The 22,927-nt window shown below is 36.3% G+C and overlaps 1 protein-coding gene across 6 annotated transcripts in view; it reads left to right on the top strand.

The window, feature by feature from the left end:
* Positions 1-22,927, top strand: part of NBN (nibrin) — a 58,409-nt gene that overhangs the window by 21,791 nt on the left and 13,691 nt on the right. For 4 of the 6 annotated variants that reach the window (XM_045049657.1, XM_045049658.1, XM_045049656.1 and 1 more), the window contains 6 exons: positions 2,145-2,262; positions 3,279-3,472; positions 10,075-10,172; positions 13,269-13,395; positions 15,600-15,872; positions 17,802-18,246. In XM_045049657.1, the coding sequence (XP_044905592.1) occupies positions 2,145-2,262; positions 3,279-3,472; positions 10,075-10,172; positions 13,269-13,395; positions 15,600-15,872; positions 17,802-18,246 (1,255 nt within the window). Of the gene's footprint in view, positions 1-2,144; positions 2,263-3,278; positions 3,473-10,074; positions 10,173-13,268; positions 13,396-15,599; positions 15,873-17,801; positions 18,247-18,832; positions 18,940-22,927 lie in introns of all 6 variants that reach the window. The other 2 variants (XR_006592256.1, XM_045049659.1) reach the window with 2 other exon arrangements.

Genomic DNA, 22,927 nt, shown 5'->3' with positions numbered 1-22,927 from the left:
GTAAACTTGAAAAAAAGGAATAAAGCTGCTGTTGACATGCATGTGGGTTTTTGTATGGGCATAAGTTTTCAGCTCTTTTGGATAAATATTAGGGAGTGTGATTGCTGCATTGTACAGTAAGGATGGGTTTAGTTTTTGTCAGAAAGCACCAAACTGTCTTTCAAAGTGACATTGCCATTTTACATTCCCACCAGCAATGAATTAAAGTTCCTGTCATGCCATGTTCTCATGAGCTTCTGGTGGTGTCTGTGTTCTGGATTTTGGCCATTCTCTTATGTGTGTAGCAGTATCTCGTTGTTCTGATTTGCATTTCCCTGATAACATGATGTTGAGCATCTCATTATTTGCCATCTCTGTATTTCTTTCGTGAGGTAGCTGTTAAGATTTTGGCCCATTTGTTAATCAGGTTGTTTTCTTACTGTTGAGCTTTGAGAGTTCTTTGTATATTTTGTATAACATTCCTTTATCAAATGTGTCTTATGCAAGTATTTTCTCCCAGTCGCTGGTTTGTCATCCATTTTCTTGACATCGCCTTTCACAGAGTAGAAAATTTAAATTTTAATGAAGTCTAGCTTACCAGATATTTCATTCATAGATCATGTTTGATGTTGTATCTAAAAAGTCATTGCCATAACCAAGGCCATCTGTATTTTCTCCTATGTTATCTTCTAGGAGTTTTATTTTTATATTTAGGTCTATGATTCATTTTGAGTTAATTCTTGTGAAGACTGTAGGGCCTGAGTCTAGATTTGTTTTTTTGTTTTTCTGTTTTTTGGGTTTTTTTTTTTTTTTTTTTGCATGTGAATGTCCAGTATCATCATTGTTGAAAATACTGATCTCGGGACTCCTAAGTGGCTCGGTCAGTTAAGCATCCAGCTTCAGCTCAGGTCATGATCTTGGGGGTTCATGAGTTCAAGCCCCGCATTGGGCTCTGTGCTGACAGCTCAGAGCCTGGAGCCAGCTTCAGATTCCGTGTCTCCCTCTCTCTCTGCCCCTCCCATGCTCATTCTCTCTCCCTCTCTCTCTCAAAAAACAAAACAAAACAAAAAAAACCCTTTAAAAAAAAAAGGAAAGACTGAACTCCTGTATTGTCTTTGCTCCTTTGTCAAAGATCGGTTGACTATATTTATGTGAGTTTGTTTCTGGGCTCTCTAGTCTCTTGTCTATTTTTTCATTATACCAGACTGTCTTGATTACTGTAATTTTATAATAAATCATGAATTTGGGTAGTATTAGTACTTTGTTCTTCCTTAATATTGTGTTGGGCCTTCTGGATCTTTTGCCTCCATGTAAATTTTAGAATCAGTTTGTCAGTATCCACAAAGTAACTTGCTGGAAATTTTATTGGGATTATGTTTAATCTATAGATCAAGTCGGGAAGAACTAATATCTTGACAATATTGAGTCTTCTTATTCATGAATATTAGTAATTAGTAATTTTTACTTGAAAGTGGATAAGCTGAAAGGCTGGTCCATTATGAATTGTTGTAGCAAAAGATTTGATTATGTAGAAAGTTGGAACTGTGGAAGGCTTAAGAATTATCTGTTGATTTTGCTTCTGTATTTTCTTCTTTTCTCTCATTTTCATGGATGATTAAGGTGTTCTTACAGCATTATGTTAAAGAGCTAAAAGATTGTGTTTTTTAATCTCACTTTGGAAGTTTTATTTAAACTGACAAAAATAAGTTTTAAAATTTCCTGAGCTTCTCCAATGGACTTAAAATAAAACACAATAGTAGTTCACAGAATTAGATGTGAACATTAACACACATTGGTTCCCAGGAAACCCTAGATGCCAATAGAATTTGATCTTTATGGACATTGTCTTTTTCAGCCTTTTGTAATTCACATAACTTGTTTGATTCATGTTTATTAAATTGTATTTTATGATTGTCTACCCTTGGATTATATTTTTTCAGAAAATAGAGAACAGTTCTGCTATTTTATGTGGCATGTGTCACAATTTTTCTAGATGCTTTTTGCCTTTTTGTCCCAGATAAAACTTTAAAAAAAAATGTTTTTTCATGGTGTTATGGAAATTAAACCTTTCTAGTGTCTAGATAGCTACTCTGCTTACAAATTTAACAGTACACATACAGAATAGTATATAATTAGAATATTCTTTAAAAATTTTTTTTTTACAGCTTTTACCCACCTATTGATGAACCAGTTATTGGAAATAAAAACATTGATCTGTCAGGACGACAGGAGAGAAAGCAAATCTTCAAAGGGAAAACATTTGTATTTCTAAATGCCAAACAGGTAATGGGCTAAATTTTCCTAAAGAAGATGTTATAAACTAGGATAAATTAATAACGTTAACAGTAGTAAATGCTTTTTTTTGAGATTTTGTATAGAAGCGCGAAGTGAAATAAACTGCCCAGGCACCAGAACTTTCCCATTGTTGATGTATATGATTATGGTATTTCTTGACATATATTAATTGGATAATTAAGGCTATGTTAATATATAAGTGGGGGAATGGGGACAGAAAACTGATTTAAGTCCTTACTTGGTCAGTTAATAAACGGGTGTTTAATGTCTTATATGTGCCAAAATGGGCATTCAAGGAGTTTAAGTTGTAGGTGCAAAAATGCAGGCAAACCCACAGAGCACTGTGAATTATGATAAAGAAGTGCAAACAGCGTAACAATTCCACAGCTGAAGAGATACCTGGTGAACCAGGGATTTTCTGAGAGGAAGCTCAGATTGTCTTCTCAAAAAATAGAATCAATTGTACTTTTATGTTACTTCTCTAATAGAGATGAATGGATAAAGAAGGTGTGTGTACATACATGTACACATACCTACGTGTGTGTGTGTGTGTGTGTGTGTGTGTGTGTGTGTGTGTGTGTATACACATTACTGAGCCGTAAAACAAAGAATGAAATCTTGCCATTTGCAACAACATGGATGGGTCTAGAGTATAATGCTAAGCAAAATAAGTCAGAGAAAGACAAATACAATATCATTTCATTCATATGTGAAGTTTAAGAAACAAAACAGATGAGCAAATGAAAAAGACAAACCAAGGAACAGATTCTTAACTGTAGAGCACAAACTGATGGTCACTAGAGGGGAGGAGGTGGGGGTGAAATAGGTGATAGAGGACTAAGCAGTACACTTGTCATGATGAGCACTGGGCGATGTGTGGATCACTATGTTGTACACCTGAAACTGATATAACACTGTTCACTATACTAGAATTAAAATAAATTAAAAAAAAGAATGTACTCAAAAGTTGGGGCTATTTCATTACTTTTTGTTTCCATTTTTAGCATAAAAAGTTAAGTTCAGCAGTTATTTTTGGAGGAGGAGATGCTAGGTTGATATCAGAAGAAAATGAAGAAGAAGATAGTTTCTTTTCAGCTCCTGGAATTTGTGTTGTTGATGTAGGAGTAACAAATTCACAAACTCTAATTCCTGACTCTCAGAAAACATGGATTCACTCAATTATGGATATGCTCCAAAGGTACAGAATGATTCTTTATTTAAAAAAAAAAGCAATTTTATCTATAACTGAAAATTTATTGTAACTTAGTATGCTAGAAATAGAGTATCTTTATAACAAACACAAATGTAAGTTTTTTTTCTGAAATTGCCTAGAACTGAAATGTATTTGTTCTTTGGTCAGTGCATATAAAAATCTTAAGTCCTGTCATATAGGCTACCATGCAAAAGCAAGAAAAAATGCTATATATTCAATAATAGGATTTGTAGTGGGGAGAGAAGGTGCGAAAGAGATAAACAAAGGGTTTTTTTCTTAAACTTTTTATTGATATTAATGATCTTAGCATTGTTGAAGCTTAAAAGTATTGTAAAAATGTCAGGCTTGGCAATCTGCTGACCAAATTTCTATTCACCTACCAAAAAGTAGTTACAGCGTAGGGTATTTAATATATCTAAAAAGTCCATAGCTATTCCCTACAATACTCATTTTTCCTGTCCCAATAGTCCTTCTACCCATGGAGATTGATTTTATTTATATGTTTGCTGAAACAAAAGTTAATATTTCAGTCATCTGTCCCATAAATATTTTATTTTTTTTTTTTAATTTTTTTTCAACATTTTTTATTTATTTTTGGGACAGAGAGAGACAGAGCATGAACGGGGGAGGGGCAGAGAGAGAGGGAGACACAGAATCGGAAACAGGCTTCAGGCTCTGAGCCATCAGCCCAGAGCCCAACGCGGGGCTCGAACCCATGGACCGCGAGATCGTAACCTGGCTGAAGTCGGACGCTTAACCGACTGCGCCACCCAGGCGCCCCTATAAATATTTTATTTAATGGAGATGTAGTAACTGCTACAAAAAGAAAATACTTGTATAAAAACGGTGATATCTTGCTACTACATCCAGAATTTACTATTGTTTTCATATGTTTTAGGCACTGGGAATATAGTGGTAAACAAGGTGGCTGTGGTCCCTGCCAGCATTGGAGCTTACTGTCTAGAGGGAAAGACAGATTAAGACAAGTAACCAGATAATTACAAATGTGTATAAAGGAAGTGGAGTAACAAGGCAAGGGGAAGAAGTTTATTTTAAATAGCATAAAGAAGAGAAGGCCTCTTTTAGACAATACTTTACCTATGACCAGTCTTTGAAAGCCAGGCAAAACAGCAGTAGTGAAAGCTATGCTTACAGAATACTGTATAGCAGATCCTGTCCTAAGAGTTTTAACGTATATAAAGACATTTAATCCTCACACAACTCTGTGTATTATCTACTGTTATGGTACCCATTGTATAGATAAGACAAAAGGGGTAGAACACAGGGAGTGAGCAAGAGCCAGGATGTGAACCCAGGCAGCCTGGATACAGAGTGCATGCTCTTCACCATTACATCTCACTGCTTCTCAGCATGTACCATGACCCCGAGGTAAGAAAGTAGCTAGAGTACAAAGTTGATCAGAGGCTGGTGCCTTCATCATACGGTGACATTTGGCCCCATTACAATTTGGTTTTGGAGGGAAGGCAGTTTTATAATTTGAGAAAGACCGACACTTAAGGTAACACGTGTCCACTTAGTCCAAGCCGCTGATAGTTATTGAACGTGCAGTTAGATCAGGCAGGTGGCCAGTAAAGCCAGCTATTAACTGAATTTCAGACAAGGCAATACTGGGATTGGCTACTGCCATAGTTATATTGATTAGTTGTAAAAAGTGGGTATTGGACATCAGTGGTTAAAATGAAATACCTTGTGAAGAAAATTTCAAAGTCTAAGGGAAATGATTTTTGTCCTTGCTAAGGTATATTCCCAGTATCTTAGCTCAAATTTGGGAACTCTTCCTGTTACTAATTTAGTTATCTTCTCTTTATCCTTTCCTCCTCTTTGCCTTTTCCTCTCTTCACCTGTTGCACAGTTTTGCACAAAATTGGATGCGTCTTAATCCTTGGTTCATGATACACTGTCATCATGGAATCATAACTAATACAACTTAATTTTGTTCACTAGTTAAGTAGTTATTTATTTTTTTATTTTTTAATGTTTATTTTTGAGAGAGTAGAAGACACAGAATCCAAAGCAGGCTCCAGGCTCTGAGTGGTCAGTACAGAGCCTGACACAGGGCTCAAACTCACAAACCGCGAGATTATGACCTGAGCTGAAGTCAAGAAATTTAACCGACTGAACCACCCAGGCACCCCAGTAGTATTTTAAATTACATAATAAATATCTGAGAATCTGCTCTGCAGAATACAAGCTAGGTACTTGAAAATAACCTACCTCTAAAATAGGATACTCCTAGCCCACTGTCCCCCCTATGTGGGATAACTATCTTCCTGAATCCTTTGCTTATCATTTTATATACAGTTTTATTGTTTTTTAATATATTCCTAAAATATGTGTATGTATGTTTTAGTTGATTTAACTTGATAACCTGGTCCTCATACTGCATGTAATCTTTGGGGATTTTTTTCACTTGATACATTGCTAATAAGAATTCATCCATTTTGTTGCATGTTGCTGTAATTTGTTTTGATGGTAAAATATGTTTCATTGTGCGAATAGACCACAGTTCATTCATTTTTTCCACATTGAAAAATACCTTATTTCTGGTTTTTATTATTGTAAACATTGCTGTTAAGGTCATTTTTTATATTTCCTGGTTGTACTTAATGCAAGATTTTCTTTGGAGAATATTCTTAGGGTTAGGACTGCTGGGTCATGGGTTATGTGAACACTCAACCTCTGGAGGTGGTATCAAATTCTTTTCCGCTTTATACTTCCACCCACGGTATATAAAAGATCAAGTAGATGCACATTGTTTTCAACACTTGATATTTTTAGACTTACCATTTTTGTTAATTGAATGGATGTATATTCATGTCTTAAGATTTTGATTTCTATTTTTCTCATCACCAGTGAGAAACATTTTTCTTTTTTTTTTTTTTTTTTTAATTTTTTTTTTTCAACGTTTATTTATTTTTGGGACAGAGAGAGACAGAGCATGAACGGGGGAGGGGCAGAGAGAGAGGGAGACACAGAATCGGAAACAGGCTCCAGGCTCTGAGCCATCAGCCCAGAGCCTGACGCGGGGCTTGAACTCACGGACTGCGAGATCGTGACCTGGCTGAAGTCGGACGCTTAACCGACTGCGCCACCCAGGCGCCCCTAAAATTTTGTCTTTTAAAAGAATGTTGTATTTTTTTTTTTTAATTTTTTTTTTCAACTTTTTTTTTTATTTTTTTTATTTTTGGGACAGAGAGAGACAGAGCATGAACGGGGGAGGGGCAGAGAGAGAGGGAGACACAGAATCGGAAACAGGCTCCAGGCTCCGAGCCATCAGCCCAGAGCCTGATGCGGGGCTCGAACTCATGGACCGCGAGATCGTGACCTGGCTGAAGTTGGACGCTTAACCGACTGCGCCACCCAGGCGCCCCTAAAATTTTGTCTTTTAAAAGAATGTTGTATAAATGAAATCATATAGCATATAATCCTTAGGACTGGGCTGCTTATTTAGCATAATTCCTTGGAGATTCACCTAAGTTGTGCGTATCAGTCATTCATCCTTTCTTATTGCTCATTAGTGTTACGTATAAATATATGTATATACTACGGTTTGTTGAGTCATTCTATTGAAGGACATCTGCATTTTTCCAGTCTTTGTCAAAAATGAAACCTGTATAACCATACATGTATAAGTAAGTTTCTTTTGAATATAAGTTTTTATTTCTTTGGGATAAATGCCCAAGAGTACAATTCCTGGATCATGTGGTAATTGCATATTTGTATGCTCTTCTTTTTTATTTGTATAAGTTCTATATATTTCTCAATATTATTCCTTTTTTCACTTGTATGTATTGCAGAATCTTTTACCACTTTGTCATTAGTGTTTTACTGGTGATACATGAAAGCCCTTAATTTTAATATACTAAAAATTAACATTAAATAACCTTTTCTTTCTTAGTGCTTTTTGTATTTTAAGAAATCTTTCTAGGGGTGCCTGGATGGCTCAGTCAGTTAAATGTCTGACTTCACCTCAGGTCATGATCTCACGGTTTGTGAGTTCAAGCCCCGCATCGGGTTCTGTGCTGACAGCCTGGAGCCTGCTTCGGATTCTGTGTCTTCCTCTCTCTCTGTCCCTTCCCCACTTGTGCTCTGTCTCTCAAAAATAAATAAATGTAAAAAAAAAAAAACAAAAAACTTAAGAAATCTTTCTGTTCTTAGATTAAAAAGATACTCACCTATGCTTTTTACTGATTTGTTGCTAGTGTTTTGATATTTTGTTTTTGAAATTTATTTTTAATCTATCTGGAATTGATTCTGTTTTATACCAAAGTTCCATACATGCATAGGGATGCTTTTGGCTTTATTCCATTGGTCACTATGTCTGTTCTTGTACCAACACCACATTTACTACATTAATTACTATAGCATCAAGTCCTCATAATCTACTGTGGTAAATTTTTCTGCTCTTCTTTAGAATCGTCCTGTCCATTCTTTGCTCTGTATTTTTCCATATACATTTTGAGTCATCTTCAGAAACCTTGCTGGGATTTTGATTAGGAATGCCATTGAATTTACAAATCAATTTGGGGAGAATTAACAATTTTTATAATTTCCCTATAGACATTATGAGTACCTTTTATTAGATTTATTCCTCGGTACTACATATTTTTTGGTAGATATTATATGTCTGGTAAGTAGAACATAAATATGTTATTTCTAATTACATTTTCTAATATAAATTCAGTAGTCATTAGGTATTACTCTTATATCCTGTTACTTTTGTTAGCCTCCCCTTTATTTCTAATGTATCTGCGGTCTTTTTTTTTTTTTTTTGTAAAAATCCTCATCTGTAAGTAAAGTTTTTGTCCTTTTTTTTAGATCCTTATACCTCTGATACTTCTCTCCTTTTCTGTCTTTCTCTGTTCATACCTACTGGAACCTCTAGAGTAGTGTTGAATTAGGGTTAGTAGCCACATTTATCTCACTATTGACTCTAAAAGGATTGTGTTTCCCCATTTAGGATGACATAGTATCTGTGTAGCATTTTTAATTATATGTTAAAAATGTTTTTATTTTATGGAGCTAAATTTTATAACTAATTTACATAATTTACAGTTTCAAAAAAGGGTAATAAAATATCAATTTTGATTTACCTGAATTATAAATAGATATGTGATCACTTGATTATAATACTTTATTTTTTTAATATTTTTAAAATATTTTTTGAATTTTTTTTATTTTTGAGGGTGAGAGACTCAGAGTGTGAGCTGGGAAGGGTCAGAGAGAGTGGGAGACACAGAATCCGAAGCAGGCTCCAGCACAGAGCCCGATGCGGGGCTCGAACTCACAAATGGTGAGATCAGACCTGAGCCGAAGTCGGGCACTCAACTAACTGAGCCACCCAGGAGCCCCATAAAATTTTTTTGTTTTCAAAAAATGGTTTTATTATTTTGAGAAATAGAGCGTGTGCACACAGAGGAGGGGCAGAGAGAGAATCCTAAGCAGGCTCCACACTGTCAGCCCAGAGCCCAGCACAGAACTCAGTCTCACGAACCATGGCATCATGACCTGAGCCGAAATCAAGAGTCAGATGCTTAACTGACTGAGCCACCCAGACGCCCCTATTCTGCTTTAAAAATATATTTTAATATGGTATTGTCATAATTGCACATACGGTTGAATTTTATTTACATAAACCTAGGACGTAAACAAAATGTTTAGCATTTGAAAAAGACTTTTTAAACTACAACCACTTAAAACATCTTTACAATAAGCATTTAAAGGAGTTTTATAGTTCTTAAAGTCTGAGGTAGAGTTTCTATATGGTAGTTATTGTTTCATTCACAGAAAACAGAAGGTACGTACCGTTCACTGTATGATTCTTTAATAAGTTTGCTTAATACATGTAAATTTGGTAAAATGATTTTATTTACTAAACTTTAAATTATAAAACATGTATAGATACAGCTTATGATAGTTCTTTGTAGTTTTCTCTCTCCTTCCCTGTCTACCGTCTTCTGTCTCTCAAGTTTTATCTTTGGATCCTAGTATTAGGTTTGCTTATAAAAATTTCTTTTAGGGGCTCCCGGGTGGCTCAGTCAGTTGAGTGACCAACTTCGGCTCAGGTCATGATCTTGCAGTTTGTGAGTTCAAGCCCCGCGTCGGGCTCTATGCTGACAGAGCCTGGAGCCTGCTTCGGATTCTTGTCTCCCTCTCCTCTTTGTGCTCTGTCTCTCTCTCTCTGTCTGTCTGTCTCAAAAATAAATAAATGTTAAAAATTAAATAATAATTTATTGCTTCATCGGGGCATTACTGTTTTTTGTTTGTTTTTGTTTTGTTTTTAATTCTAAAAATTACAGAATTTCAGAATTGGAAGTCTCTATATCCTTTATTCTAGGTCTTTATTTCCAGATGAAATAACCGAGTTACTAAAAGGTGATGGGCTTGCCCAGTGTAACATTGCCCCAATTTAGTAGGCCAGTACTCAGTGTATTTGAAATTCTCTCCATACCGTAAAATTGTGATACCTCTTTAAGGAAGGAATAAAAAGATTCAACTTGATACCACTTTAATAAGAGTTGTTAGTTTCAGTATACTATCATAGTTAATCTGTTTTATTTTCACAGGCAGGGTCTTAGACCTATTCCTGAAGCAGAAATTGGATTGGCAGTCATTTTCATGACTACAGAGAATTACTGTGATCCTCACGGCCAGCCAAGTACAGGTAATTAAAGCATTATTTTCTTGATTCTATAACATCTTTATTCATAACTTGATGATAGACTGTATGCATATTACTCTGTACTTGTCAGGGATGACCATTTTCACAATCTTTTAACACTCCTCTATCCGTTTATTTATTTGATAAATATTTGTAGCTGCCGTGTACTGGGCACTGTTGCTAAGTGCTGAGGATACAGTGGTGAATAAAGTAAAACAAGATACCTGTTCTTGTGAACTTTATATTCTAAAGGTCAAGATTCAGTTAATAAACACATTGGACAAGTTCATGTAAGGCCAAGCATAAAGAGAAAGCTAAAACAAGACCTGAAATTTTCTCTCTGTAACTTCTACTCACGAGGTCTGCTGCCATTCCTTCTCAACAGCCAGTGCCCCATTTGAACCTTCTGTTGTCTGATTGTCCTGAGGGCTGTTGTAATTGCACCAATGATGGTCCTGTCTCCATAGTCCCCTCTACAGTTAACATTTCACTTTGCCAATAGAATCAGCTTACCTTTTCTTAAAACCTTTTACTAGCTCATTATTTATGAAGTAAAACCCTGAGCCCTTCATCAAGAGTTCTGAGCCCTCATGGGGCGCCTGGGTGGCGCAGTCGGTTAAGCGTCCGACTTCAGCCAGGTCACGATCTCGCGGTCCGTGAGTTCGAGCCCCGCATCAGGCTCTGGGCTGATGGCTCAGAGCCTGGAGCCTGTTTCCGGTTCTTTGTCTCCCTCTCTCTCTGCCCCTCCCCCGTTCATGCTCTGTCTCTCTCTGTCCCAAAAATAAACAAACGTTGAAAAAAAAAACAAAACAAAACAAAAAAAAGAGTTCTGAGCCCTCAGCTGTTTAGCTGATAAAGCCTTTCTCCCATCTTCATCTTTTTAAAAATACATCTCCCTACAGTATATATGTGTCATATTATTTATAGTTTCCACACTCCTTGATCTTGCTCATCATGGTCCCTGTTTTAGAATGTCAATACTGCTCTTCAAAATTTGATTCATTCTGCAAATGCTTACCTACTTCATGAAGTTTTTCTAAGTTGTTTTGTCTCCCATAACTCTCCAAATCAGAATTATTGTGTCTTCTGTACCCCAGTAACTTTTTTGCATTCCAGTTAGCGTTTCTTCTTACTTTGAAATGTAACCAGTTTCCATGCCTCTTTCAGCCACTAGATTAATTATCTGTTACTAATTTTGGATTCCCTGACAGCACTGCGCATAGTACTTGTTTGTACTAGGTATGAATGTTTCCTTAATTGAACTAAATTGTTGGTACACAGGATTATCTTTGCCAGTGTGGAGCAACAAAGTTTTATCATCCACTGTTGGAAATGTGTTATGGCCAAAAGGGCCTTAGAGATCATCTAATCTGTCTTTCTTTCAAAAGGTAAGAGAGCTCTCAAGGCTGAGAAAAGATAAGGTTCCGTAAATACTTCATGTTCAGCCCAATCCTAAAGTTTGGGTGTTTTGAACACTTAGACTAGTACCTTTTCTATTGTATCATTTCATATAGAAACAGGGTCATAAGGAGTAAAAATCAACATTACAATCAGTAGTATTAACTTCTTGCAAATACACATAGGTGGGTCTATATAGTTTCCAAGTCCTAGACATCTGACTTATAAACAATTTTACACCATAACCCGTTGTGGGGGAATAGACAAAATCATGTATCTTTCCCTTTCTCGCCTCCTTACTTTCTTCCTTCCATATTTTTTTATTTATTAATTCAGATATTTACTGAATATTTGTAATATACCTATAATCTAATCACTTGGAATAAAGAGGTGAGCCAATCAGATTCCTTCCTATATAGTATTTTTAGCAAGGAGAACATTATAAATCTTTTGTTGACAAACATCACTTATTTGGGATCTTTACATTCTACTTACAGTTTCTTTTAGTAATAATGTAAGTATTTGTAATTATTATTTTTTACAAACTTAAGTGCACGCTGACATGAATTCTAAGGATATGTGTGTTTAAGGGGATGCGAATGAGCTTCTAAGGAGGTCATATAAGGAAAGTGACAAGTCATTTATATACCTGAATTTGGAATCAGCAATAAACATTTATTTAGCACATCCTATGTCATGAGGACCTAACAAGTGATAATTTAACTTAGTAGATGTCAACTTTTTAAAATTTTCTTTTAATAATTTAATTCCATTAACTTATTTATATGTACTGTCTGAAACGTTGCTCAGGTACCAAAGATTTAGATATGAACAACAGCCAGTTCCTACTCTCGAGATTCCAAGTCTAATAAGGGAAAGTAACAAGTAAACAAGCGTAATATAAAGTGATAACAGCTAATACAGTACTTGCATAGTACTTACTGTTTCCACGCATTTTTTTAAGTGCTCTCCATGTATCAATTCATTGTGCCTCAAAACAAAATGATCCAGACTTAATGAATGAGGAAACTAAGGCATAGAGAGGTTAAATAATTTAATGCAGGTCGTGTAGCTGATGGTAAGTGTGCAAAAAGTTAACAGCGTGATGTAAAGGGTGGTATGGGAGCTGAAATGAAGGATACCTAATTCAGTGTGGGAGGTTCAGAAAAGTATGCTGGAAGAGTGGCACTTGAATTAAGTTGTTGTTCTGATTAATGAAAAGATGAAGTAATCATTATGGTTTTCTGGAGTGACCACAAAATTTGTGCCTAAAACTATTTGTCTTTTTTTTCAGATAGTATTTCTTCAGAAAGTGAAACTCACTTTAATTTTGATTTGTGTAGACCAAGTAGGGTCGATATTCTTTCTGTGGGGAAGAAATGCAATTTTTTGGCCTACTGACTTGAAGCATAATTTGAATTATAATTTGTTGGTTTTATTTTTATTTAAGATTATAATACTTCATGAAAGATTTGATGTAGCTTTAAAATGATTTGATGAGATAAGCCCATTACAAATGCCAACAGGCTGCTTTTAGGCTATTTCGTTAAGTATTTGTTGGCTCCACTGACTGAAGATAACTGTGTTCTATGTTACCAACTTACTTCCCTCGGCATGGAACAGTCTAACCGTTTTAAGTGACAAAATGTTCATCTTGTGTCTAGCAGTTATGATTCTTCCTTTTGCTTGTGTGATTTACAGCATTGAAGATGACTCCAGGGCCAGGCTTTTCCCAAGGCTTGTCTGTCAATGAAAAACTAATGCTAAGTGCCCCAGTGAACACTACAACATATGTAGCTGATACGGAATCAGAGCAAGCAGATACATGGTAAAGCTTCATTGTTAACAGACACTTAATTCTGTCAGTGAGTTAATAGTATATTTAAGAAGTAAAGTCAGTGCCATTTTCAGATTAGTTCTTAGGAGATAAAGTATGGGAGAATGGGATGTCATGTTTTCGGGCAAGATTGGTGAACTTTCTATAAAGGACCAGAGAGTAAATATTTTTGGCTTTGTGGGTCATTGATCTCTGTCACATCTATTTAGCTTTGCCATTGTAGCATGAAAACAGCCTTGGAAAACATGTAAATGAATGTGTGTGGTTGTGTTCCAATAAAATTTAATTTACAAAAATAAGTGGGAGGCCAGATTTGGTCCCTAAGCCATAGATTGCTAACCACTGTCTTACAAAGTTTTTTTGTTGTTGTTTCTTAGAAATGCACATGGAAGACCAAAAAGAATTATGTACTTTTTTTGTGACTGGTGAAATAACTTTGAAATAAATGTGTACTGTATAATGTTGCTTTTATCTGAATATTACAACGTTGGAGATACTTTTTTTTTTTTTTTTTTACTGTTTGTTTTTGAGAGAGACAGAGTGTGAGGGGGGAAGGGGCAGAGAGAGAGAAGGAGATGCAGAATCTGAAACAGGCTCCAGGCTCTGAGCTGTCAGCACAGAGCCCGATGTGGGGCTCGAACTCGGGAACAGCAAAATCATGACCTAGGCTGAAGTCGGACACTTAACCGACTGAGGCACCCAGCCTCCCCTTGGAGATCCTTTCTGTGTTCCTACCTGGCTATCTAAACAATTAATATTTGTTTGTGTAGATAGTTTTCTAGTAGTTCTCTATTTGAAGAGGCCTTTTTTGTTCTTTGGGGTTTTTTTTTTGAGCAAGGGCAACTTTTATATATTCTTTGGTATTTTTCATTTAAGATAGTATATTTTAAATAATCCATAATAAACTATTCATATTGAAAGATATTTGTGATATCACTATATTGGATCGTATTTAAAATTTTAATATATCCTTTTGTTATATTGAGGTCAGATATAACTTTAGAAATTTTTTTTAATGTTTGTTTAGTTTTGAGAGAGAGAGCGCAAGCATGGGAGGGGCAGAGAGGGAGACACAGAATCTGAAATTGGCTCCAGGCTCTGAGCTGTCAGCACAGAGCCCCACATGGGGCTCGAACCTACGAACCATGAGGTCATGACCTGGGCCGAAGTTGGATGCTTAACCAACTGAGCCACCCAGGTGCCCCATATGTAACTTGCTTTTTTTTTTTTTTTTTTTTTTTAAACGTTTATTCATTCTTGAGAGAGAGCATGAGCAGGGGAGGAGCAGAGAGAGAGAGGGACAGAATCCGAAGTAGACTCCAGGCTGTCAGGACAGAGCCCAACGCAGGGCTTGAACCCATGAACCGTGAGATCATGACCTGAGCTGAAGTCGGACACTTAACCGACTGAGCCACCCAGGTGCCCCAGCCTAGATGTAACTTTTTAAAGAGAAACTATTAATGTTTTGAAAGTCATCTGTATGACCACTTTAGTTTTTTTGTGAAATAAGAATATTTGTGTGTGTGTGTGTGTGTGAAATAAGAGTATTAAAGGCAGTATATGTTTAACCATACATTGTAGAACCATGTGTGTGTTTTCAATATTTTTCTGGTAGAGAATAGAGTTCTATTCTAGGGACTACCATCTGGCTGGAATATAACCATTATTAGTTCATCTGTATTCTTGCCATCTGGGTAGAATATAGCCATATCAGTCCATGTGAATCTAAATTTATCTAATTTAGTTCTAAAGGGGATCTAAATATCTCCTTATAGATGATGCTGGAATTGTAGAAGATTGTTCTTTTTCTGATTTTCCTTTTTTTAATTAATTTTTTTGCATGAAAATAATTCTGAAATTTTAAAGTAATAATTACCTAGGTTATCACCTAGTTTAATTTTTAATAGAATACTAGGGTGATACTCATGTGTGTATAGTAGTTTTTTATAATAGAGTATGCCGGACATTGTGTGCTGTAAGGAATGAAGAAGAGAAAGTTATCATTTGTCTTTAGGGAGCTTTGATGAAAAAGGAGTGACTTTCTTGAGGTAGTGAAATATATTCATTTAATTATTGTCTAAAGATAATTATGTTCTAAAGCTGTATCACATTAGTACTATTTAGAGGACTTTGTTTCTAGATAAAAATTGCTGTAAATCCACTTGTTTACCTTGCATTCTTTTCTTTTGCTACAGCATGGATTTGAGTGAAAGACCTAAAGAAATCAAAATCTCCAGAGTGGAACAGAAATTCAGAATGTCTTCACAAGAAATATCCACTGCGAAGGAACCCCACAAAATAAGCTCTAATGATAATAATACAGTATCAAATACTCTGGTTAGGATGAAAATCCCAACCTATCAGCTTTCACCAAATAAATTCTCAGGTGTAAATAAAAGTAGAGATCGGGCTTCTCAGCAGCAGACCAACTCCATCAAAAACTACTTTCAGCCGTCTACCAAAAAACGGTATATTTTAAAATAATGCCTCTGTGTCTCTGAAAAATATTAATATCTGTTATATGATTATAGAATGCATTTAGTCTGTGTTCTGCTTGAAAATGCTTCTGTGGAAAACTGACTCTCTGACCTCATGCCCTTTCAGAAATGTCCAAATCTCCTCCTTCACTAAGGTCGTTGTAGATAGATTATTTTTTCCTAGATAGCTTACCTGTTATTTCATTTTACCATGCTTCTTTTGCAGAAGAGCTTTCCCACACCTCATTCTTTCAACTTCTCTTACCTCCTCTAAGACCATGCTCTCAGTTAGTTTCTCAGTTTCCAGTGCCTTTAATTATTCTAGGTCCTTCTCTTTTCAAAAGCTGTCTGTCCCTTTTATTTTTTGAAACCTTCCCTTGACTTGGTTCTTTCCTCTAGCAAATGCCTTTTGTCTTTCACAATCACTATTAAACTTCTCAAAAAAAGATATTACTGTTACTGCTCCCATTGCTGTATGAAATAATTCTTAACCAGCAATATTTCATCTTGACATGATGTCCTTGAAAAGTAACCATTGACACAGTTGCTAGCTCTAGTGGCCTTTGGTATACTCAACTCTTGAATCTTTATTCTCCTTACAGTGTCTTCTCGGAAGTAGTAGTAGCTTCTGGTTGTTTTGCTTCTCTGCCCCCTTTGAGGACTTCTTTCTTTTTTCATACTACTGCTTTTTATGTGTTGTATGTGGTACCTTCAGAGTTTCATGACTTTATTACAGATGATCAATATATTTGGCCTTAACTTAACCTTTAAACCTCACTTCTGCTTTCCCACAGGAATTTTCTGCTGTTTTCCCAAATAATTCACCTAAATCTTTTCTCCTCTGTCATCGATTATGTATTTTTTCTATTAGTAGTTCACTTTGTCAATATCTTTGACTCTCTATTCTACCCCCCCAAAACAGTATTGTAATTCTTATTTTCATTGTTTCCTAAATTCCTCCCTTTTCATCTGTTTGTATTGCCAGCTCTCTGATTTAAACTCTACCTAAATTATTGCAGAAACCTCTTGATAAATCTGTCCAGTACCCTGATACTATATTTGTGTTATTAAAATATCACCTTGATTATTCCAAATTAGCATGAATTCAGTAAACTTTTGGGAAGCAGAGATCCACATTTTTATGTTCCCTGTGAATGTTAGAAGTACAGTATATAAATGAATAAACTATTCAGTACTTAAACAGTATTGTATAGAAAACTCTTACAGTCACTTTTTAAAAAAAAATTTAATGTTTATTTTTGAGAGAGAGAGAGACAGAGAGCACTAAGTTGGGGAGGGGCAGAGAGAGGGAGACACAGAATTCAAAGCAGGCTTCAGGATCCAAGCTGTCAGCACAGAGTTCAATGCAGGGCCCGACCCCATGAACTGTGAGATCATGACCTGAGCTGAAGTCGGACGCTTGACCAACTGAGCCACCCAGGCGCCCCATGTATTCACATACTACTTGCAGTGTATAGTCTGTGCTGTATTGTGGATAGAGCTACTCTGACTTATTACCTTGAATTAGCTCTCATTAACCCATCAGGTTTTATTTCCAACGTAGTTTTTCCCTGCCTGCAAGTTCCCTACATTTATAAAGTAAGCTGTTGTTTCCCAGCAACAAATCCTCTGTATTTTTATATCTTCCTACCTCTTCCTCTCCATTGATTTATTAGCTACTGCTGCCTTAGCAGAGAAGATAGACTTCTCCTTATTGTTTTAGCCGTTGGGTTGGCAGTCCTATGAAAGCAGTAGTCTATATGAATTATGTACTTTTTTCAGATGTCCTTTTTTTTTTATTCCCAGTAATATTAATAAAAACAAGAATATTGTGCATTAAATGGGAGGAAGTGAATATTGCCAGATATCAGCTGCGTTCATTTTCTGTTTTGTTTTCTTCTCTCCTTTTTTAAATCTAAGGGAAAGAGATGAAGAAAATCAAGAAATTTTTTCACCCAAATCAGCAAGAATAGAAATGTCTTGTTCTCTGTTAGAACAGACACAACCTGCTCCACCCTCAGTATGGAAAAATAAGGAACAGTCTCTATTTCAGAGTGAGCTGCTGGAAAAGAAACCAGATAACTTACTTACAGATACAGATTTAAAATCCACTGTGAAAAGTTCTGCCAATGAATCTCTTTCTACAGACAAACTAAGATCAGAAAAAAGAAAAGAAATTGATGATTTAGCCATTGAAGATGAAATATTGGAAGAGTTACTCAACACAAAATCAGAGTTAGAAATTGGAGTGAAAGTTCAAAAACAAGAGGAAGATGTCAATATTAGGAAAAGGCCAAGATTGGATATAGAAACAAATGGCACTTTTAATTATGATGAAGCAATACCAGAAAGTAACAGAATATCTGTAAGTAACCTTTTTTAATGAGAAGTATCACAGACAGAAACTTAGAAGATTAAAAAGAAATTTAAGACAGTAGAAGCATCCACTGTTTCCTTGAAAAAGTTCATGTGTTCAGCTCCCAGTATTAAGTGTAAGGATTTGTTGGTGGATAAGGTAAATATTAAAAATAGTGTTTCTTTGACAGTATATAATAAATGACAACAAACTGTTGTTCATGATTAATATAGTTCCAGGCTGTATTATTACTATACTATTATATGAGACCTTTGGCACTGATGGTAAGTATAGGAGATGCCTTAATAGAGCAAGCAGACATACAAAAATGAAGAAAGTTAGTAAAACAAACTATGAAATAAATTGTTAGATAAATCAGGTATAACATCAGTAGGAATTTTTATTTTCATTTTGGTCTTTAATATCCTATTTTCATGAATGTCAATAACTTGTCTTACCACTTTGATCTAAGAAAAGTCTTCAGATTATTTTGTATTTTATGCCTAAATTGCCCGCTTCTGTAGAATAGTTAGGTCATTAGGTGAGAGCATGGACCTGATGAAGTAAAAATATAATATTCTGATCTTTCATTTAGGTTGATTAGCTCTACTCTTGTTCATGGTTGTGGTCACTCCCCTCCTGTAAATGGCTACTGCATAAGGACAGGACTGAGTAAAAGGATAAAGATTAAGTGGTTGGAAGGTATAATGATTTAATAAGTATTTGTTAACCTAGTGTGTATCAAGCAGTGTAAATCTATAACTACTGTTGAGAAAACAAAGTAGGTGTCCTGTTTAGCCTATATATTGGCATCTTCCTATGAGAGAAAATCCTTATTATTTGTTAGTTTATTTTGAGTGAATCTTAAATGCCTTTCTGTGGATCAGATGCATCAGAATCAGCTGGTGAGCTTTTTTTTTTTTTGAACTTTATTTTTAGAGAAATAGGGTGCATGTGAGCAGGGGAGGGGCAGAGAGAGTGTTGAGGGGCAGGGGGAGAGAGAGAGAGAGAAAGAGAGAGAATCCCAAGCAGGCTCCATGCCATCAGTGCAGAGTAGAGCCCAACCCAGGGCTGGAACTCACAAACCATGAGATCATGACCTGAGCCAAAATAAAGAGTCGGACGCTTAACCAACTGAGCCACTTAGGCACCCCAGTTGGTGAGCTTTTTTAAAAATATGGATACCCAGACCAAAATCCCCAAAGATTCTGATACATCCAGTTTTCTTCCCAGAAAATGCTCCCTCATTTTTAGTTCAGAATTCCTTTTGCTGTCTTTAAAAATTCTAAAATCAGTGGCTTAAATAAGGTAGGGTTCTTTTGTTCCTATAAAAGAAGCCCAGGGGGACAAAACATAAGAGATTCTTTTTTTTTTTTTTTAACGTTTATTTATTTTTGAGACAGAGACAGAGCATGAACGGGGGAGGGTCAGAGAGAGAGGGAGACACAGAATCGGAAGCAGTCTCCAGGCTCTGAGCCATCAGCCCAGAGCCTGACGCGGGGCTCGAACTCCCGGACTGTGAGATCGTGACCTGAGCCTAAGTCGGATGCTCAACCGGCTGAGCCACCCAGGCGCCCCAAAACATAAGAGATTCTTAAATATGAAGAACAAACCGAGGGTTACTGGAGAGGTTGTGGCAAGGGGGATGGGCTAAATGGGTAAGGGACATTAAGGAATCTACTCCTGAAATCATTGTTGCACTATATGCTAACTAACTTGGATGTAAATTTTTAAAAATAATAAAATAAGCCCAGAAGTAGGTAACCAAAGCTGCTTGGAAGTTCCATGGTATTAATTTCTTAGGTGTCTCTTTTTCTCTCTACTAGGTGGCACCTCTAGCCATCATGTCAACTTTCCAGGGAGGAAGAACAAGGTGGAGAAGGGGACAGGGTAAAAAGGCCTCTCCACTTAAGTTCCCCCTCACATTCTAAGGAGCTCTTTCAGAAACCTCACTTTATAACTTTGGTTATTAGCCAGAATTTAGTAGTGGTCTGCATGACTCCCTATCCCTCACCTTTAGTCTACAAGAGAGTATGGGAAATGTTTTAAGCTTGACATATTGCTGTCCCTAACAAATTTAGCATTAGATAAGTAAGGAAGAAAGAATAGACAGTGAGATCCTGTTTAGCCAAATTGAGAACTTCAGAGAAAGGGAGGTTCTTTATTATCAAAGATTAGCTGTCACTTTACAGAAGAGGTTACTTGAACCAAGTGGTTTATATATCCTGTAAGTTACTTGCTTAGCAATTTCCACTAGAGTGGAACTTCACGTTGGTTTCATGTGGTATTGGTGAAGTCCAAGGGATGATTTCCTAACTACATTTAATAAATTTGTATCTCTTTATAAAGGTATGTTTATTTGTATTATGAATTTACAATGTTATTTTAGCTCCAGACTATTGCAGAATTTGTGTTCAGACTACTTAATACTATAAGCATTTAATCTTTAGAAAGTTAGACTCTATTTATATTATTTTCATTACACCGTGGAAATGCATTTCCCTTGCAGTGTATCTTTCCTCCTGTACTCATTTTTAGTTTTTTCTGGTATGTTCTTATTTTCTTTCTCTAGTCTTGTGCTATTACATGCTTTCACTTTTTTAATAGCCTTTTTTTTTTTTTCTTCTATCCCAGATTGGTCCACTGTTCACAGTGGCTACAGCTCTGTCCTAAAATGGTTATGGTTTTAATAGCAGAACTCTTTGGCCCCTCCTGTATGGCTGTTAATATTCTGAAATACTCTGCATTGACTGCACATTCTCCCAGGGTTCATGGTCACTCAGGGTTGGGCATTTGATCCTAGAGTGGGAGAGACAGGAAGTGATCATTATACACCAGTGATATGGGATTTAGTAAACAGTCTTTTGTGTATCTGAAAAGACCTTTCATTTAATAGCTGAGCTTTACGTGCTGTATATTGACACTAGGGCATACAGTTACTTTATTTTGTTCTGTGGTTCTGTAGCATAATTTCCTCTGTCCTTACTTTACTACTTTAGAATTCATAACATTCTAAATAAAACTACAGAAATCTTCTGGAGGGTGAATAGTGATTTGATTGTGATATACTTTTGGGTATATTAAAAGTTCAGTCACTGTATTCTAACACTCTACATATTTAGTAAGAGCCTGTTATTTTGCTTTCAGTGTAAGATAATTTTTGACAACTTTTTATTTTGAGATAATTGTTGATTCACATGCAGTTGTAAGAAATTATATAGAGAGATCCAGTATACCTTTCATCCTGTTTCCCCTAATTGTAACATCTTGTATAATTACAGTACAATATCACAACCAGGAAGTTGACATTGATGCAGTTCATTCACCTTAAACAATGGGAGATTATTTTTAATTTTTTCACTTTTATCGTTTTCAGAATTTGTTGTTGGAAAGTCCTTGTATATGAGATGTTCATGGAATAAAGGAATTGCACTTATTTTTTTTTAGCTGTGGAAATGATTATCAGGAAAAAAATTCTTAATCCTTTCATTTTTTTTTAATTTTTTTTTCAACGTTTATTTATTTTTTGGGGGACAGAGAGAGACATAGCATGAACGGGGGAGGGGCAGAGAGAGAGGGAGACACAGAACCGGAAGCAGGCTCCAGGCTCCGAGCCATCAGCCCAGAGCCTGACGCGGGGCTCGAACTCACGGACCGCGAGATCGTGACCTGGCTGAAGTCGGACGCTTAACCGACTGCGCCACCCAGGCGCCCCTTTAATCCTTTCATTTAAAAAACTTAATGCGGGACGCCTGGGTGGCTCAGTCGGTTGGGCGTCCGACTTAGGCTCAGGTCACGATCTCGCGGTCTGTGAGTTCGAGCCCCGCGTCAGGCTCTGGGCTGATGGCTCGGAGCCTGGAGCCTGCTTCCGGTTCTGTGTCTCCCTCTCTCTCTGCCCCTCCCCCGTTCATGCTATGTCTCTCTCTGTCCCCCAAAAAATAAATAAACGTTGAAAAAAAATTAAAAAAAAAAACTTAATGCAATTTTAAGACAAAAATGTGAAACTTCTCTTTGACATTGGATTCCTTAGATAGATTTCTAAAATCTGTTGATGATAGAACCACTCTTTTTCTATTTTGGGATTTAAATATAGGTTCTAGCACATTTATAATACTTTTTATAAACTGAAATAGAAAGCTTGTGACTAGATATTCCTGCTAGAAGTTTATCCTTATATATATGACAGCTGTGCCTGTGTCGTGGCCTTACAGTTTCGTAGTCTCACAAAATGCAAACATGACTCATCCTTCTTAACATTTCCTCTTCTTAATAGCACCCACTGAGTGCGGAGCATCTTTTCTTCACCTCATTCTACCCTCCTGTTCTAAATTAAGGTTTCCACTTCTCTTAACTACAGTATCTTCCAAAACCTAGTAGTAATACCTACCACTTACTGGATATCATCATTCTGTTTATAGCAATTCTGCAGTGAAGCAGTACTATACACATTAAACTGATTAGGAAATTGACAGTAAGGTATTAAGTAACTTGGCAAGGTTGCTTAGCTAGGTTTTGAACTGGGACGAAAATGTAGGGCTACTCTGCTCTTTTGGCAATTCCTTTTATCAGCTTTCTTAGAATGACATTCATTTATCCAGTTACTCCAGGCATCGGGCATGCTAACATGAAAGGCTGTCTGAGAGGATAAGTTTGCTAGGCCTTTAAAAGGTAGAATCTCCAGGGACGCCTG

The sequence above is a fragment of the Felis catus genome, chromosome F2 (assembly GCF_018350175.1).
Source record: "Felis catus isolate Fca126 chromosome F2, F.catus_Fca126_mat1.0, whole genome shotgun sequence".
Lineage (NCBI taxonomy): Eukaryota > Metazoa > Chordata > Mammalia > Carnivora > Felidae > Felis > Felis catus.
This window is presented reverse-complemented; position numbering and strand designations above follow the sequence as displayed.